Raw genomic sequence first — 20,860 nt, 5'->3', positions numbered from 1 at the left:
GGCGGTTATTAGTTATATAATGGGGCAGACTCAGCTCCTGACCCTATATTGTTCCTGGACTTATCCAAATTCATGTACAGTGAATATAGACTAGTATTACAGGATTAAAAATATGCGTTTTGGCTCAGAATTGCAAAGTAACAGGTTTTGTAGTTTACTTTACCATAGTGATTCCTCTCCTTCTCTGCATGGCATTACTATGGTATAGTGAAAAATGTATTTTGTTTTATTATAAGGTCAAATTTTTAGATTTCTAAATCCCACAAAAAAAACCTTTAGTTTTACTTATCCTTGGCACTCTTCTGGCAAGCGCCATCCTTGTTTCATGGTGCTTCATGTCTTCACATGGTCCAAATACAACATCATGTGATAACGTGGCATCCACTGGGAGAGCAGTAGGGATATTGGGGAAACGCTGGACTGGACCGGACTAGGAAGGCTAATTCCCCCCCCCCCCCCCCCCCCCTTGTATTGTTCTTGTGAGTAATCTGAGAACTGCTATGCAGAATAGAATTGCCAGTACTTGCAATCTGACTGCTATGGACTTCCCTACTGCTTCTATTTTTACTAGTTGATATATATATATATATATATATATATATATGCTGGTGACATCAGCTGACTGTGACTTGTTGACTTTGTGTCAGTGGCTGGATAGATGACAGGGTCAGCAAGCTTTTACGCATAACTTTTAAATGAGATCCACAATCAAGTTCAGCCCAATGAATCACACAATATAATTTTATTATACATTATGCCATGGAGATTATTGCTGCACCTTAGAACGTGACAAATTCACAACATGCTTATCCTGTCCAAAAGGATATTATGATGCAGTTGCGGCCTCAGGCTGCACTGTAATTTACTTTGACTTACACCTACATTTCTGTGTATGAAAACACATTCCACACTTACAGGAAATATAGACATGGCGAAAGCAATGGACCCTTCCACTATGTTAAAAATGAACAAAAGTAATTGCCACCTATTTATTTGTTCACATTTAAAGGGGTTAGCCAACGTAAGGTGATTTTACTAATTACCTGTCAGCCAGTAATGGAAATGCTTACTAAGTGTCTCTGCTTGTGTTGGTGGTAAATGGCCATGTTCTGTGTCCGTCCGTCCCCCCATCATGCTGCCGGTTTGTTTGTGTCATCTGGTTATTTCCTTTTTCTGTGCCCTCCCTCTAGCTAGGATCCCCAGGATCCCTTGTTTCTAGGTGGGAGGTGACTTATCTCCCTCTCCACACATCAACCACCCCACCAATTGCAGCACAGCTATTCTCCCTTCCATGTGTGTGGTGCTTAAAACTACAATTCATTTCAGCACCTGACTAGTGATGCATTGTCTCTGCCCGGACTGCAACCTGGGAAAGGCCTGAGACAGCACTTCCCGGACAAAGATTGCCATCCATCAAACACTGGTACAGATACTATATTATGAGCAATACTAACTTTACAGCCCCTGCAGCACAGTCAAATAAAACAAAACAAAAATCTTGGAATACCCCTTTAACCTATTAAGGATGCAGGGCGTACAGGTACACCCTTGCTCCCGAGTCCTTAACCCCTTAACGACCACGAGCGTGTAGTTACGCTTGTGGCCGGCTCCCGGTATGTGAAGTGTGCTCAGGAGCTGTGTGCTTCGTACCTGCGTGGTCCCGGTTGCTATCAGCAGCCAGGACCCACAGCTAATACGGACATCGCCGATCGGGTTGATGTCTGGTATTAACCCTGTAGACACTGCGATCATAGTTGATTGTGGCGTCTAAACTGGGAGAAAAATGCTGCCGGGTAGCACAGCAGAGCTGTTGGGGACCGCCGCAGTGAAATAGAGGACAGTGGGAGGGTACTTGCCTTCCTTCCCGTTGTCCGATCAGCATATGATTATTCCAAGCCTGAGATCCAGGCTTGAGCAATCGAGCGCAGATAACACTGATCAATGATATGCTATTGCATAGCATTGTTCAGTGTATGCAATCAAAGGATTGCATGTAATAGTCTCCTATGGGGGTTAAAAAAAAAAGTGTAGAAATAGAGAGAAAAAAGTGAATAAATGTGATTTAACCACTTCCTGAATAAAAGTTTGAATCACCCCCTCTTCCCATTTAAAAAAAAAAAATATATATATATGTGTGTGTGTGTGTGTGTGTGTGTATATATATATATATATATATATATATATATATATATATATATATATATATATATATATATATATATATATTTAAATAAAAATTTACATGTGGGTACATTTCTGGATCTATAAAATGTTACCTAAACCGCACAGTAAATGGCGTACGTGTAAAAAAAAATTTAAGTACAAAATTGTGTATTTTGGTCACTTTGTATAAAAAGTCCCATCAAAACAATCATGGTACCGATAAAGATCACAGTGCAAAAAATAAGCCTTCATACCGCCCCGGATACGGAAAAATAAAATTATAGGGGTCAGAAGATGACAATTTTAAACATACAAATTTTGGTGCATGTACTGTAGTTATAATTTTTTTTTTTATAAGTAGTAAAATAAAATAAAATAAAATAAACGTTATAAAAATGGTTGATTGTAACCGTATGGACCTACAGAATAACCATATGGTGTCATTTTTACCGAAAAGCGCACTGCATAGAATCGGAAGCCCCCCCAAAATTTACAAAATAGCGTTTTGTTTTGTTTTCCTAATTTTGCCCCACAAATATAAAAAAAAATTTCTGGTTTCGCCATAAATTTTTGGGTGAAATGATTGATGTCATTATTAAGTACAATAGGTGACGCAAAAAACAAGCCCTCATATTTTTTTTTTTTTAGAAGGTGAGGTGGAAAATACGAAAGTGCAAAAACGAAAAAACTTCTGGTCCTTAAGGGGTTAAGGACGCAGGGTGTACCTGTACGCCCTGGTCCCATTACCGGCGTTTAAAGCGTTCTCACGAGCGGAGAACGCTTTAAAATTCGGTGGGTCCTGACTGCTATCAGCAGCCAGGACCCAGGGTTAATGCCGGGCATCACCAATTGGGCTGATGCCCGGCATTAACCCTTTAGATGCAGCGATCAAAGTTGATTGTGTCATCTAAAATGATACTGAAAGCATACCGGCAGCTCAGTGGATGTCCAGATTAGCTGAGAGGATGGCGGGAGGGGCCTCACCTGTCGTCCGATCGTGTGTTCTATTGCTCCAAGCAGGCTGGAGCAGCAGAGCACCGATAACACTGATCAATGCTATGATATGGCATTGCATTGAACAGTGTATGCAATCAAAAGATTGCATGGTATAGACTCCTACAGGGGTAAAATAATAATAATAATTATAATTAAGAAAAAAAGTGAAAAAAAATTAAATAAATGTAATAAGCCCCTCCTCTAATAAAAGTTTGAATCACCGGCGTTTGAATCACCGGCGCTTTTCCCATTTTTTAAAAAAATAATCATGTGGTACCGCCGGGTGCATAAATGTCCGAACTATTAAAATATAAGGTTAGCTAAACCGCAGGGTCGATGGCGTACCAAAGTCCAATAAAAAGCGATCAAAAAGTCCCATCTAAACAAAAATGGTACCAATAAAAACTTTAAGAACTTTTTTATGGTGGAATGGAAAAAAGTAAAATTTTATGCCAATTTTTTACAAAGGTGATGTCTTCCTGTGAGACATCACCTTCCTCCAGGAATCCCACCACAGACAGGAGGAAGGCGATGGCTGCAGGTCAGTACGGTTACTCCCCTGCCAAATTTTTCTAGGTTAGGTTTTGCTACTTTTAATTTAAAGGAAATCTGTCATGCATATCACCTGCACTAACCCGTTGGTCCAGACAGGTAGTGCAGATGACAATGATACTTACCTAGTCCTGTTCCATACTCCCTTTCTTCTGCTATCATCTTTGGTATTTTCCGTTCCAGGGACATTTTGGAGCATGGGCGGACCTTCGTGATGTCACCATTCCTTATTATATGCTGGGTCTCGCTGCTAGCAAACAGCAGCGGTGACGTCACGAAGCTCTGCCCTTTCTCCAAGTTGGCCCTGGAATAGGAGATACTAAAGAAGATAGTGGAAGAACCGGAGCGCGAAATGGGACAAGGTTATTATGGCTGTCATCAGTGTCACCTGCACTACCTGTCTGTACCGACAGGTTAGTGCAGGTGACACTGATGACAGATTTCCTTTAAAAAATGCTCCGCTTCACTATGTTTTGATCCCTTTACCAGTTTCTATATTTCTGTCTACAGAGCTGTGTGAGGGCTCATTTTTTGAAGAGATTTTAATTGGTACCAATTTGAGGTAAATGTGGATTTTTAGAGAAGCTCTGCCCCAATGCTCACAGGAAGAGAAAGAAGTATTAATCATTCAACAAGGAACTCCTAAGACAGGTTGATGTGACTTTTGATCACTCTCTAATGTTTTTGGAGGTGAGGTGACCAAAAATAGCATTTAAGTATTTTTTTTTCATAAACGCTGTTTACTGTTCATGTGGGGTGCTGATGGGGCACAGTGAGAGCCCCCTCCCTCTTTCTAAATGTCTAGATTCCACAGTCGCTATTGATTGTAGTATCTAAGGGGTTAAATGGCTGGAGTCGGTAACTTAAAACTACAGATGACATACATAAGTTGCATGTATATGTGTAAGTTCCTTTTAAAGCAACACAAAGGAATAAAACACATCATTTATGCTACTAGCTCTGGGCTCCGAAGACAAAATTGTCCTAGCATGAACTCCCATTAGTATTGTGCCCTCCATGTTACATATATATTAAGCCATAGAAGTCACTGGGGCAAGTGCCCATATACATCAGCATCCAATTTTGCTAAACACAGATGGTGATTTCGTCCGGGTGATTTCCAGAACATATACTTGTTTGTACTATAACACAGAGTGGTGTGCTGCGCTTTTGAGTCCGAAAATGTGTACATTTGGGAAATGACTATATAACGTACTCATTAGCTGACTAAGTTTGGACCTTTCGAAGTCAGCGAGGCCCATGCCTGTCCATGTTCGTGTCATGAAGCGTACAGTCATAATGTAAACCTTACATTTAAGGGGTTATCCAGCCTACAAAAAACAATAGTGGGCTATCATCAGGATATTATATTGTGAGGTGTTGGTAGTTAAACCTGCCAATCTAATATTGATGGCCCATCCTGAGTGTAGGCTGTCCATTTTTAAAGCTGATCTGGCAGCATACTATATGGACTTATATTAGACACATCCACATCCAGACAGACCCACTCTCTGACATGCTGTTATATATCTGCATGCATATTTGCAGACTGTCGGTGAGTGCTGATAGAGGCAGGAGAACTCCTAATTTTGAGTTTGCTGTATTATTCAATAGCTCTTATTAGCCAATCCCACTCTTAGTTTTGTGCTGTTTTTAACTGGCAAAAGATTGGACTTGTCCCTTTACTATGGTGTCCTTTAGGGCTCATTCACAATGACACCGGACTCCGTCCATGAACAATTTTTTTTTTTCTCCGCTAAACTCAAGTACATTACAGGATCTCCGATGGACCCCATTCAAGTCATTGGGATCCGTCTGGACCCGGTGGAATCTGTTGTGCTCCTTACCTGTTTTTGGGACTGTTTAACGGAAAGGAAAAAAAGCCGCACAGGCCCTTAACTGGACAGAGCACCATGGCAATGTGAACTTAGCCTTAACAGTAAAGCATAGTGTTCCAACAGATCATCTTTGAAGGGGTTTTCCCACCATCAGATGTGTTTTTTTTTTTTTTTGTTTTGTTTTTTTCACAGATCATGAAAATGTAACAATATTAAAGAATACCTGTCATAGTGATATTACTTGGTACCTAATCCTGGTCATGTACATATAATTTTTATGTGTTTTAGGACCTATATATCCCTAACAAATAGCATTTATATCTTGCTCACTTGCTTTGTCTTTTTGTTTTGTGGAGGGGGTGTGTCTGTCTCTCTCTCCAGTCTGCCAAATCACTGCACGGTAGTGTCATTCAGCTTTCAGACTCCTGAACGTCTCATCAGCTTCTTTGTCATTCAGGAGTCAGAAAAGCTTTGGCTGTTAGAGTATGCTGGGAGTTGTAGTTTTGCAACAGCTGGAGCTGCAGTGTTTGTAAAGCACTGTTGCCTTTAGCTGTTGCAAAACTACACATCCCAGCATGCCCACACATCATTAGTAGTTTTGCAAGAGCTGGAGGCACAAAGCTGGAGAATACACAGCTCTAAAACAATATTGTACCCCCAGCGGTTGCAAAACTACACCTCTCATCATGAGAGTTGAAGTTTGGGAACATCTGAAGGCTGCAGTGGTGCAATGGTGATCTCCTATACTGGATACCAACACACTTTACGGCTGGTATTCAGTGTGCTGCAAAATAGAGTAGTCTGTCTGCATACATTTTTAGTAAAATTAGATTTTTTTTTTAATGTATATTTTAAAAAGTCATCTTATCAGTAGTACTACAAAATATAAAAGTTTTTCATAATGACAGTGCCTCTTTAAGGATTTACATAAATAAAAATGATTCATTAGGAGTTTATTATATTCACTTGCAATGGCGTCACCTGGCGTTCAAATTGTGTGTTAATGTGAACCCTACTGAGTGTGCTGTTGGTCATGCACACTCCCCACTGATGTTACCTTCCCTACCGATGGTTTTCATTCCTATTCTCTGAAGGTCAGCCCATACATATCAGGCAGCATGACAAAAATTGTTACACATACAGGTACCCTTACAATACACAGGACCAGGAAGTAAAACGCTATGCGCAGCTTCCTGAATTCACACACATTCTGTTTCCCAAATGTTGCTCCTAGAATATTGAGCAAGGTTTCATCTTAAATCTAAGATGCTGTGTTAACATGATACCAATGTCAAAGCTGTAAGCCACAGCAAGACGGCTGTATTGGTGGCTTATCTCTCCCTAAACAATAGGGTGGAGCCTTAAAAATAAAATAAAATTCCCAACCCTTCTCTTAACCAACATCATCTGTCAGTGGATAGTCGAGAGGCCACTATACGTTAGTATATTAGACATTAATTTATATTGCCCTTTACTATTTTTAAATAGCCAGTATGTTTTCAGAAGCTTTATGCCCATGTACAGAACAAAGGTTTTGCTGTTTGTTTATATAACTGAACATGTTTAATTTCAGCATTCCCAACAAGATAGAGCACTGACTCAAACAAGAAGGAAGATTGACACAGAAGTAGCAGGAATAAAGACTATGTTAGAGTCACATAAACTTGATACCATCAAATACCTTGCAGGTGAGTATCTTTACAGTTTTGGCTTTAAGAAAAGGTTTTCCAATCACATGATTTTTATCACAACGGCTAAAAATGCTCCCCTTACAAATCCCTGCTTCAATGCTGGTGCTTCCCTAGTTCCTCTCCAGTCTCTGATATGACTTCTGCAGCCAGTCTGTCACATAATCTCTGGAGCTGGGTGAATACAGACTGATGGGGGACCAATCTGCACTAGAACAGAGGATTGGTAATGTGTTGGTAAACAGCTTCTCCTCCTGTGGCTAAGGAATATTTTTTTTTCGGAGGACTACCCCTTTAACCCCTTAGCAACGCAGGATGTAAATGTACGTCCTGGTGCGGTGGTACATTTACATCCTGTACATGAGCACGAGCATCGTGGTGGTGCTCGTGTTATGCACGGCAAGTCCCAGCTGCTATCAGCATCCAGGGACCCGCCGGGGATCACGGAATCTGCGGCAGTGCGGTCCGAAAAATGGATGATCGGATCCCCCGCAGCGCTGCCGCGGGGATCTGATCATCTATATAGGCGGCCGGAGGTCCCCTCAGCTGCCTCCGTCCGTCTCCAGGGGTCTTCTCCTCTGGTCTAAGATCGAGCAGACCAGAGCAGAAGATTGACGATAATACTGATCAGTGCTATGCCCTACCCATAGCACTGTACAGATTGAGCAATCAAGTGATTGCTATAAATAGTCCCCTATGGGGTCATAAAAAGTGTTTAAAAAAAAGTTGAAAAATCCTCTCCCCCAATAAAATGTAAATTTCTCTTTTTACCCCCAAAAAGTGTAAAATAAAAAAATAAAAAAAATAAAAGGTATTTGGTATCGTTACGTGTGTAAATGTCCGAATGATCAAAATATGTTAATCATCCCGTACGGTGAACAGCGTAAAAGAAAAAAAAAGTCCAAAATTGCTGCTTTTTTGTCACATCATATTCCCAAAAAAAAATCATAAAAAAGGTTTTAAGTTTTATATATGCAAATGTGGGATCAATAAAAAGAACAGATCAAGGTGCAAAAAAATGAGCCCTCGTACCGCCGCTTATACAGAAAAATGAAAAAGTTATAGGTCGTCAAAATAGAGGGATTTTAAATGTACTAATTTGGTTAAAAAGTAAATTTTTTTTTTAACCGCTTCTGGACGCCGGGCATATACATACGCCCTGCATCCCGAGTCCTTAACCCCATAAGGACGCAGGACGTACTCAAACGGCCCCTTTTCCGAGTCCTTAAGGATTCAGGGCGTTTGAGTACATCCTGTCAAATCCCGGCCCCCCGCCGCTAGCCGGAGGGGAGCCGGTGCCCGATGCCTGCTGAAATCGTTCAGCAGGCATCGCGGCATATCGCCCAGGGGGGTCATGATGACTCCCCATGTCGGCGATGGCCGCAGATCGCTGGACAATTCAGCCCAGCGATCTGCGGCGGATTCCGGGTCAATCGGGTATCCAGTGACCATAGCCAGCAGGGGTGAGGTGGCACTGGTGCCACCTCACGATCGCCCTGATTCGTCGCCCGGTTTACCGGCCGACCAATCAGGGCACCTGCTGCGGGTGTCACTCCCGCAACCCGCTCTGCCCCTCTTCCGGAGGACGTGATCGGGTGCGGGAAGAGGACCCTGGCAGCTGGGGACCCCGATCCCCGGCGTCAATGTTGGGATCGGGGCCCCAGGAGCGGCGGCGGCGAGGGACTGACATGTATGCGGCGGCTTGCAGCAGTTGGAGCTGAGTGACAGCCTCCTGTTGTTGATTAGCAACAGCTCCGAGCATGCAAAAAGGGCATGCTGGGAGCTGTAGTTATGCAACAGCAGGAGGCAGACCACCACAACTCCCAGCATTCCCTTATGGGCATGCTGGGACTTATAGTTTTGCAACAGCTGGAGGCACATTTTTCTATGGAAAAGTGTACCTTCAGCTGTTGTATAACTACAACCCCCACCTTGCACAAACAGCTAAAGTGCATGCTGGGAGTTGTAGTGGTGCATCTGCTGGTTGCATAACTACAACTCCCAGCATGCCCGTTGGCTGTCGGTGACTGCTGAGAGTTGTAGTTTTGGTTGTGAAACTGTTTTTTAACCTAACTCAGTGTTTCACGACCGGTGTGCCTCCAGCTGTTTCAAACTACAACTCCCAGCATACACCGTACATGCTGGGAGTTGTAGTTTTGCAACAGCTGGAGGCACACTGGTTGTGAAACAATGAGTTAGGTCACAAACTCAGTGATACATAACCAGTGTGCCTACAGCTGTTGTAAAACTAAAACTCTCAGCATGTACAGTCTGTCAGCGCATGCTGGGAGTTGTAGTTTTGCAACAGCTGGATGTTTCCCCCCCCCCCTCCCCAATGTGAACGTACAGGGTACACTCACATGGGCGGAGGTTTACAGTAAGCATCCGGCTGCCAGTTTGAGCTGCTGCAAATTTTCTACCGCAGCTCAAACTGCCAGCGAGAAACTACTGTGAACCCCTGCCCGTGTGACTGTACCCTAAAAACACTACACTACACTAACACACAATAAAATAAAAAGTAGAAAACACTTACATATACACATACCCCTACACAGCCCCCCTCCCCAATAAAAATGAAAAACGTCTGGTACGCCACTGTTTCCAAAACGGAGCCTCCAGCTGTTGCAAAACAACTACTCCCAGTATTACCAGAAAGCCACTGACTGTCCAGGCATGCTGTGAGTTTTACAACAGCTGGAGGCACCCTGTTTGGGAATCACTGGCGTAGAATACCCCTATGCAAATCCCTAATTCAGGCCTCAAATGCGCATGGCGCTCTCACTTTGGAGCCCTGTCGTATTTCAAGGCAACAGTTTAGGGTCACATATGGGGTATCGCTGTACTCGGGAGAAATTGCCTAACAAATTTTGAGGGGTATTTTCTGCTATTACCCTTTTTAAAAATGTAAAATTTTTGGGAAAACAAGCATTTGCCCCCAGAGCAAAATTTGCTTTCAAAAAGCCAAATGTGACTCCTTCTCTTCTGAGACCTGTAGTGCACCAGCAGAGCACTTTTCACCCCCATATGGGGTGTTTTCTTTTTTTAACCATCAAACAATAAAGCTTTATTGATGATATGCATAAGAACATATTAAAATACAATAGAAGAAAACAATAGGCCCGTAGACCCAAAAACAGATAATAACATCCAGGTACATAAGGTAAAATCACAATATAAGATTGGAATACACAATGGAAGCTATATAAGCATATGACACCACATTCTCCCGCTGACGCCCGATCACAGCTACAGGTAACAGAGAATATAAAACCCAATATTCCCCCCCAACGCCACCTCAGTACAGTGTGAAGGCATGAGTCATATCTGGGCAATAGGTAGAAGAAAGCCAAGGCTCCCACACTCTAGTGTGTTTTCTTTTTTTACATATGCAAAAGTCATGAATCACCTGTGGGGTATTAAGGTTCACTTTACCCATTATGTTCCCCGAGGGATCTAGTTTCCAAAATTTTATGCCATGTGTGTTTTTTTTTTTTTTTTTTTGCTGTTCTGGCACCATAGGGGCTTCCTAAAGGTGGCATGCCCCCCAAAAACCATTTGTCGCTCCTTCCCTTGTGAGCCCTCTACTGCGCCCGCCGAACACTTTACATAGACATATGAGGTATGTCCTTACTCGAGAGAAATTGGGTTTCAAATACAAGTAAAAATGTTCTCCTTTTTACCCCTTGCAAAAATTCTAAAATTGGGTCTACAAGAACATGAGTGTAAAAAATTAAGATTGTGAATTTTCTCCTTCACTTTGCTGCTATTCCTGTGAAACACCTAAAGGGTTAAAACACTTACTGAATGTCATTTTGAATACTTTGGGGGTGCAGTTTTTATAATGGGGTCATTTGTGGGGTACTTCTAATATGAAGACCCTTCAAATCCACTTCAAAACTGAACTGGTCACTTAAAAATTGTGAGTTTGAAAATTGCTGCTGAACTTTGAAGCCCTCTGGTGTCTTCCAAAAGTAAAAACATGTCATCTTTATGATGTAGACATATTGTATATGTGAACCAAATTTTTTTTTATTTGGAATATGCAGTTTCCTTACAAGCAGAGAGCTTCAAAGTTAGACAAATTTTGGGATTTTTCACCAAGAAAGGATGCAAGTTACCACTAAAATTTACCACTATGTTAAAGTAGAATATGTCACGAAAAAACAATCTCGGAATCAGAATGATAACTAAAAGTATCCCAGAGTTATTAATGTTTAAAATGACCGAATTGCAAAAAATGGCCGAGTCCTTAAGGTGAAAAAGGGCTAAGTCCTTGAGGGGTTAAGGACGTGGGGCGTATGCATACGCCGGTGGGAATTCTGGTCCCCGCCACTAGCCGGTTGGGGACCGAACCGGGATGCCTGCTGGAATCATTCAGCAGGCATCACGGCACATCGCCGAGGGGGGTCCTGAGACAACTGCTTTTCCTCTGCATAGATTTAAATAAATCTCCCAAATTATCTGTAGTCTTGTCTGGTTTTCTATAAATAGAACATACTGTAAATCATGTATTTGATTCAGTTCATCCAAAAACGTATTAAATTGCCCGCAACAAACTGGAAGACATTTTTTTTTTTTTTTATGTGCCTTCATTTATATATAGTGACTTTTATTAGGCCTTCCCCCACAAAGTTTAAAGTCCAAAATTCTATAGAAAGGCAATAGCATTTATCATAACATTCTCTTACCCTTACACTTTCCAAAATTCATATGTATGTTAACTAGCATAAGACTATGTTCACACTGCGTAAAAAATTTGGGTATATTTTTTGCAGCAATGAGGAAATTGGCCTTTTTTGCTGATTATGGTTTAAACACTGCCAAAACTATGCACATAAAAAATATGCCTGTAGTTTTTATGCAGTGTGAACATAGCCTAAGAATCTTGGCGACTTTTACAATTGACAGTTTGTGATGTCAGAGCGTCTCCAAAATGGAAAGTTCCTATGAGGTATAAACAGTATGCAGTGGATAGTGCCTACCAAAAGTGGTCCAAGAAAGGACTGAGTGAACTGGCAGCAGGATCATGGGCACCCAAAGCATAAAAAGTAACCCGCCAGGCTTAATCACACAGAAGAGCTACTGTAGTATAAATCTCCCCAAATGTGTCCTGCCACACTGCAAAATTGTTCAGAAATGGTTTGAGTAACATAACAGAGATTTTAGGGTGTTGACATTGCCTCCAAATCCCTTAGATCAGTATAATATTTTTCCTGCAAATCCCACAGATGCTAAAGATCCATTTTAGTGACACAACAGGGACCTACACCAGCATTAAGGGGTTTTAATGTTACGACTGAGCAGGGTAATAAATGTGGGGACCAGTCCTTAGGAAAATTACATTACATGGGACGAAGAGCATAATAGATTATTTTCCCTGCTTTGACGTTGTGGGATGTGGAGAAGGCATGCTGCTGCAGCTCAGCACCACCGGTCTGACACCTCAGCTTTTAACAAAACACTTAAAGGGTACCTTTCATCAAAAAAAAACTTTTGATATATTATGGATTAATGTATGCAGAATAACTTTCCTATTGCATGTTATTAAAAAAATATGCTTCTTTCTATTTAATTTTCCACTTTGAAAAAAATGACCACTAGGGGTCTCCCTACCAGTCCTGGCCACAATCCCTTTTTATAGATTTCAGACTCCTGCTGGAGTTCTAAATCTCAGACTGCAGCCGGGACACAGACAAGCTCAGCACTGCCCCCTGCCTGTCCGGCAGGAGCCAGCTCTGTGCTCATGGCATAGGAGGACATACTCCTGACTCTGCCTTACTGCATGCCCTCATTCATTTTACTATCTGAGCTCCGATCTTTCTTCTCTCTGCACATGCAGTTGTAAACAGAAGATTCAGAGCTGCCGGCTGCTGTGTTCATAGCCTCTATTCTGGGCCACACCCCCTTCCTCCCTCACACTAGGACAGCTGAATGAGCAGCTAAGACATAAAATCAGGTAGAAAGAGGGGGTTTGAATGAAAAGAAAAGAGGGAGGGGGGGATTAGGGAGAATTTAGATGTTTGCAGTCAGTGATCAGCAAAAGTAAAGGTATGGTTACTTTTATCCCCCTAGCGCTTATCTGCTGGGATCTGCAGCTCCATACCTGCCACAGAGCTGACAGATTCCTTTTAATTACGAATGTCCCGATACCTGACAAATGCAAAGTATCAGTGACTAGTGCAAATGTCCCTGATACTTCCTGACTGGGAGTACTATCCAGTTGTAAGTTGTACCCCCGCCCCGCACCTACTCAAATACTGCAATACGGTCCTGCTCTGTATCTACTGGGGGAGCTGCTACTACTACATACAAAGGGGGCTACTACTGCCTAAGGGGACTGCGAGATGGTGGGGGCAGGGAGAGAAGGCACTCGGTGACAAGTGGAGAGAAGAGCCGCCATCATTGCTGGGGCCTCAGGAGACTAGGAAAGCTGGGTGACAGGTAGTACACAGTGCAGGACTTAAAGTACTTCCCTGGCTTTATGTATTGACTGAAGAGAATGTCTGGTGCAGCAGCCATATTGGAGGTGTGAAGTGAAATGGCAAATTAAGTCACACTAGTATTCTGCCATACAAAATACTATCACAGCTTTATAATAAATGATTTTAATGAAAATCTTCCCCTTTTCAAAAAAAAAAAAAACTCACATGACCTTAAAGGGGTACTCCCCTGGAAAACATTTTTTTTTTATCAACTGGTGCCAGAAAGTTAAATAGATTTGTTAATTACTTCTATTAAAAAATCTTAATCCTTCCAGTACTTATCAGCTGTTGTATGCTCCAGAGGAAGTTCTTTTCTTTTTGAATTTCCTTTGTCTCACCGCAGTGCTCTCTGCTGACACCTCTGTCCATTTTAGGAACTGTCCGGAGAAGAATAGATGTGCTATAGAGATTTGCTTGTACTTTGGACAGTTCCTAAAATGGACAGAGGTGTCAGCAGAGAGCACTGTAGTCACTGCAGGAGGGGGGAGGGGGGAGGAGGAAGGAGGGAAGATTGATTGAACAGTTTTCCACCGGGGTACCCCTTTAAAGGGAATCTGACAGCAGGATCACCCACGCTAACCTGAATATACAGATAGTGTGGATGACCCTGTTTCTAATGCTGCTTAATGCCCTACTTTTAATGGTTTCCTCCAATAATTTGTGAGAAATTCATTATATTGAACTCGCTCATTTTCCAGTGTATATTATATGAATTTATTATATTATACAGTGTAATTTTGCTATTGCTATTTCCAGCCAATGAATTTATGAAACCCTCTGCTCTCGTGATTTATTTTTAACATGAATTGGTTCACATTTTTATTCTATAACAGACTATCTTGAAGAAATATAACTTTATTATGCAATGTATTGGTGGTACTGACTGATTTTGATGGTGTAGTTGATACAACTATGCAGTGTAAATGAGCGCTGATCTCGTAGTTTACAAGGCCCGACCATTGTGCACAGTCAGCACTTGCTCTATCTTGCTTTATCAGCTGATCTCTGGCCCTGTTACAAAGGGCAATATTAGCCTGTTCAACCGATAACTATTAAGTAATGTATATGGGCACCTGCTATTTGTGGGTTCCACCATTTTAGTCTGTACCAAGTGCATAAATGTGTGCAGTCTACATAGGTTAGTGGCTTACATCAAGCTTGATATATTTCTTCCCTGCTAGATCTGCTTCAGTCACTATAAATGACATTTAAGCAGTACATTATGTTCCTATGTGCAGGCTTATTTCACATTTGTTTAGGGTCTGTTTACACGTGCAGTGTCCTGCACAGGATTAGATGAAAATTCATAATACATAATAATACATGAAGGTTTAAAAAAAAAAACTCACAGGCCTGGCATGGTATAAATTGCACATCACTAAGGGCCCTATTACAAAGGGCAATTCTCTTCAAGGATAACTAATTTATTTAATTAACTAATTTTTCTTTTTCTTTTTTCATCCCAGGATCTGTGTTTACATGCCTGACGATAGCTCTGGGTTTTTACCGCTTGTGGATGTAACGGTATTGACCTGCACAGTTTAGAGACTATAATGTATGTATGACTATTAAGTGCCATTTGTTGTCGTATTTATTTTGACAAGCAGCTGCCTAACCAAAGAATGGTGAACAACGCACACGAACCACACAACATGGCGTGAATGTTAATGGTTTTCCGTCCACTGAATAAACGGTGCTATATATTAAGTATTCTCATTTTGCTGCTGAATAACCTAAAGCTACAGAAATTCCTGCACACAATACTGCCTTCTATGGATGCAACATGTTTCTATGCCTATTCTTTTCTGTCTGCTGAGATATTTTTTAATAACTCAAACAATCTGGCTGATGTACAATATATTAATGGGATGTGTCCCAGAAAAACATTACATTTTTAATAAAACAGATATAAAAAAAAAAGTGGACACTTTTTTTTTTTTTATTCGCAAACGGACTTGTTGAAGTGGTGACATCCTGTTACAATATAAGGGTACGTTCACACATACAGGATCCTGCGCAGATTTGATGCGTAGGATTTGTAACTGCAGATTAGAAGCTGTGCTCAATTTAGTTTACATTGAAATCTGCAGCAGAAAATCCTGTGCATCAAATCTGTGTACGTGTAAACGTACCCTAATTCTGGAATACAATGGTCTCCTTTATACTGACTATTTTTTCATAAATGTTTGTAAAGGGAAACTTTAATCAGAGATTTTTTGGGGAAAACATTGTTTTGGAGCCCTTTATTTTTAATAAGCCTATTTTGGCATTTCGGACACAACCAAATTTTTTTTTTTTTAAACTTCTCACCTTTAACTCCTTAAAGGGGTACGCCACTGGAAAACATATTTTTTTAAATCAATTGGTGCCAGAAAGTTAGATTTGTAATTGACTTCTATTTAAAAAATCTTTATCCTTCCAGTACTTATCAGATGCTGTATGAGCCACCGGAAGTTGTTTTCGTATTTTAATTTGTCTGACCACAGTGCTCTCTGCAGACTCTTCTGTCCATTTTAGGAATTGAAAAAATATAAAGGGGGAAGTGCCCACGTTTATTGATATGCATTAAAATTCACCCTAAAAGAAACATGTGATTCCCAAATGGTGCACAATAACAATCAATCAATTTGACCACGTTTCACATACAGTCATGTAGAACTTGAATGATTTCACAAACAATCATGGGGAACTCATTTAGCTGAATGCTATCATGCAGTATATACCAAAAGTTATGTAGCACCTGTATAACATGCCGTCATGAGTTACCAATGGAAACCAATAGTAGGTGTTAGTATACCCTGCAGTGTAATACCCACGTGGGGAAATCAAGCCCGGAGACCTGCCACTGCAGGCTCATAAGGATTGACATGACTATCCTGGCGGCATGAGTACCCTCTCATACAGTAAGCATGGGTGAGCGCTCCAGGCATATTGGAGCCTACCTGCTGACTGCTGATATGTGTATGGTATCTGGGTTCATCAATATAATCTTATATATCTATGCCTACTTTTGCTGCTTGCTTTTTTTTGCTGTAGATGGGCAGTTAGGCAATAGACCATTATATAGTACTTGTGTTAGAATTCTATCTTTATCTTATGGTATACCCTATATATATAAAAAATACATTGTGTTTTAATGTTGTTAGATCCCCTGAGGACGCCCCCCCCTGGTGCAGGTTGTGCACAGGTGGACAGAAACGTACGTTGGGAACTATAAGTTGTTATTGCAGTAGTATGACTCTTACACTGTAGGGTATACTAACGCCTACTATTGGTTGCCATTGGTAATTCATGATGGCATGTTATACAGGTGCTACATGACTTTTGGTATATACTGCATGATAGCATTCAGCTAAATGAGTTCCACATGATTGTATGTGAATTCATTCAAGTTCTACATGACTGTATGCACCATTTGGGAATCACGTTTCTTTTTGGGTGAATTTTAATGCATATCAATAAACAAAGGCACTTCCCCCTTTCTATTTTTTCAGTTGATTTGCTGGGAACCGGTTGGAAAAGGTTGGCTTATAACCCTTATTTTATATGTAATCTCACATTTTAGGAACTGTTCAGAGCAGGATAGGTTTGCTATGGGGATTTGCTTCTACTCTGGAAAGTTCCTAAAAATGGACAGAGGTGTCGGCACAGAGCGCTGTGGTCAGACAGAAAGGAAATTCAAAAAGAAAAGAACTTCCTGTGGAGCATATAGCAGGTTAAGTACTGTAAGGATTAAGATTTTTAAATAAAGCACTTTACAAATCTGTTTAACCTTTTATGGCACCAGTTCATTAAAAAAAAAAAAAAAATGTTTTCCAGTGGAGTACCCCTTTAAGGATGGGGGAGGTTGGCTGTGCAATTGATAGAACATGCATGCAGTAGGCTCTACCAATGGAGCACAGATTGCACAGATCAATGCAGTTCAATAGAACTGCATTGATCTGTATGAGGAATCTAATGATGTCACCTAAGGGGAGTTAATAAAGGGTTAAAAAAAAAAAAATACATTTACCCTTTCCATGTTAAAAGAAACCACACCCATTTTCCTTATTAAAAAAAAAAAGTAAACATTATAAAAATATATATTTGGTATCGCCACGTGCATAATTGTCCGAACTATTAAAATATACAATTTATCCGGTAAAGGGCATTAATGTAAAAGAATTGTTTATTTGATCACATCATAACGCATAAGAAATTAAGTAAAAAGCGTTCGAAAAGTCTGATTAATGCAACAATGGTGGTGATAAAAACAGAATACAACGCAAAAAATGAGCCTTCATACAGCCCAGTATACAAAAAAATTTAGAGGTCATAAAATGGCAATTAAAAAAAAAATGTTTTTCTAAAGTTAACTAATACAAATCTTGTATTGTTGTAATCGCGCCAACCTAACTTATTACTTTGTCCACACAGTGAACGGTGTAAAAAAATAACCCCCCCATATGTGAAACATGAAGAAAGTAAAAATAAAACAAGCCCTCAAATGGGTGTGTAGATGAAAAAAATAAGTGTTATGGCTGCTATTAAAGGCAGAGGAGGAAAAAGCAAAAGCACAAAAATGAAAATTGCATGCGGTTCTGAAACACAAGCATTTTTTAGATTGTGCTTTATGAGCAGCAGCTGGCAAAACATAGCAACAGTCTATCCTTGGTATACACAGTCTGACAACCCTGGCTATGTTGATCACATTGCAGAGCCCACAGTGTAAATTTAGGCTTTTATCAGGTAAACAGAGAAATGCATGAAAAATACAAATGCGGGGAGACAGCCTTATACTTCATGATAATCATTGAAGATGCAACAGCAAACGATTGGTTAATGGTAGTCACTGTGCCTAATATGATTTGTTTCAAATAAATTTCAATGAGTCAGAAGGACGGAACTTGTTTCAACCTTTTCTCTGCAACATTTAATCCCAGTACTTGGACAAGAAAGTACTTGTTCATCAATGTTCATGAACAATATTTGATACATATTAGAACTTCCAATTAAATTTTTTATTTTATTGTTATTCAAAGCAAAATACAAACAATGTCACCAAGAAATAGCTTAAAATCAGAAACAAACAAAAGTGCATGTGTAGACAGAAGGTAACAAAAATTAGGCACAGCATTAAAATCCCCATAGGTGACAAAACGCATATAATGTGCAGGGGTGTGGAGATTTAAAAAAATTAAAAAACTACTTGTCCAAGGGACTAAAGCGGAACACAATCTACTTGTCCCTCATGAAAATCCACTTGTCCTGTTAGACCAAATAATTTCAACCAAAATAGTCTGTAAATAAGCTTAGTTTCTGCACTTTTCGTTTTTTTTCCTCCTCACCCTATAATAGCCATAACTCTTATTTTTCCATCTACCGACCCATATGATGCTTGTTTGTTGCAGGACCAATTATACTTTGTAATGACACCTTCATTTTTCTATAACTTATGCTCTGAAACAAAAAAAAAATTATTTGTGGTGAAATTACCGTATTTTTCGCTCCATAAGACGCACCTGACCATAAGACGCACCTGACCATAAGACGCACCTAGGTTTTAGAGGAGAATAAGAAAAAAAATATTCTGAACCAAACCCCCCTTGTGGCCAGCAGGACCCCCCTTGTAAACAGCAGGATCCCCCTTGTGGCTGCTTACCTATCACTACCGCTGCCCTGTTCTGCCGTCCGCATAATGGAGTCTATGGAGGAGCATGTGACACACACTTCATTCTGCTTCCTCCGTAGCGCTACGCTGGACGCAGTGGGGTGACGTGTGTGTCACATGCTCCTCCATAAGACTCCATTATGCGGACAGGAGAACGGGACAGCGGCTTGAATCAGAGAACGGGGCAGCGGAGCACTTCGCCGTACAGACCCAGGAGCAGGTAAGCTTTGTAGCCTTCCCTGCACTTCGGCACACACATTCGCTCCATAAGACGCACAGATATTTCCTTCCCACTTTTGGGGGAGAAAAAGTGCATCTTATGGAGCGAAAAATACGATATTTTTTTCTCCATTCACCTTGTGGTCAAACTTACATGCTATTTTAATACTTTAGGTCAGCCTGATAACACCAATTCCAAATTTGTTTAGTTTCCGTCATGTTTTACTAATGACATTTTTTTTTTTTTTTTACTTTTTGGAAAAAAAAAAAAATCCTGACCCCTATAACATTTTTTTTTTTCCGTATACTGGGCTGAATGAGGACTAATTTTTTTGGCCATAATCTGCCTTTTTTATCTGTGCCATTTTTGTATTGATAGGACTTTTTGAAGAAGTTTTTCTCTTTTTTTTTTTTTTCTACTGGGATATAATATTATAAACCTAAAAAATGCTATTCTGTGATTTGGTATTTTCTTAATGTTAACACCATTGACCGTACGGGATATATAATGTTATATTTTAATAGTTAGGAAAATTATGCACGTGCCAATACTAAATATGTTTATTAATATTATGTTTACATATTTTTATATGGAAAATGGGAAAAGGGGGTGATATGAACTTTTAATATGGAATGGGTTAATGGGTGTTTTTTTTAAACATTTATTTTATTTTTTTAAATACACTTTATTAGGAGGAATCATTAGATTCCTCATACAGATTCAATGCAGTTCTATTGAACTCCATTGATATGTGTTCATTTGATTGAGCCTGCTCAAGGCAGGCTCAATCAAATGCAGATCCACGGAGGCAGCCATGAAGGTAGAGGTAAGCTATCTGGCTACAGGTCCCTTTAGACACCGCTGTCAACTAAAGGGTTAATAGCAAAAATGCTTATACTGTAGTTTTTTTCAGTTTTGTCTTTTGTGGACTTTTTCAGACTTTCATGTCCCTTATTTTAGAGTAAACTGCCCGTAGCAAAATGCTGAGCGATTTTCCTGCTCTGAAGGCGTCCCAATGAACTTTAGTATCGTCCTGTATTATATCTATGCCTTTCTTTACATAATTTAGTAGTTTATTTTGGAATCTAACCCTATTTGTCACAATAGGCAATATTATTGCTGCACAAATACAGTGCCTTGCATAAGTATTCCCCCCCCTTGGACACTTTGCCCATTTTGCCACTGTTACAAACTGGAATTTAAATAGGCTTTTTCCATTTGATCAGCACAACATGCATAATACTCTGAAAGTTTGAAATTTGTTTTATCAT

The 20,860-nt window shown here is 40.3% G+C and overlaps 1 protein-coding gene across 1 annotated transcript in view; it reads left to right on the top strand.

Annotated features, from left to right (window-relative positions):
- MCUR1 (mitochondrial calcium uniporter regulator 1) overlaps positions 1-15,617 on the top strand; it is a 64,758-nt gene extending 49,141 nt beyond the window's left edge. The window contains exons 9-10 of the mRNA XM_056521206.1: positions 7,123-7,237; positions 15,186-15,617. Coding sequence (XP_056377181.1) covers positions 7,123-7,237; positions 15,186-15,241 — 171 coding nt within the window. The 3' untranslated portion in view covers positions 15,242-15,617. The remainder of the gene's footprint in view (positions 1-7,122; positions 7,238-15,185) is intronic.
- The last annotated feature ends 5,243 nt before the right edge of the window (positions 15,618-20,860 follow it).

Source organism: Hyla sarda, chromosome 5, assembly GCF_029499605.1.
Source record: "Hyla sarda isolate aHylSar1 chromosome 5, aHylSar1.hap1, whole genome shotgun sequence".
In the NCBI taxonomy this organism is placed as follows: Eukaryota; Metazoa; Chordata; class Amphibia; order Anura; family Hylidae; genus Hyla; species Hyla sarda.
Note: the sequence above shows the minus strand (reverse complement) of the source record. Positions and strands in the feature narration are given on the sequence as shown.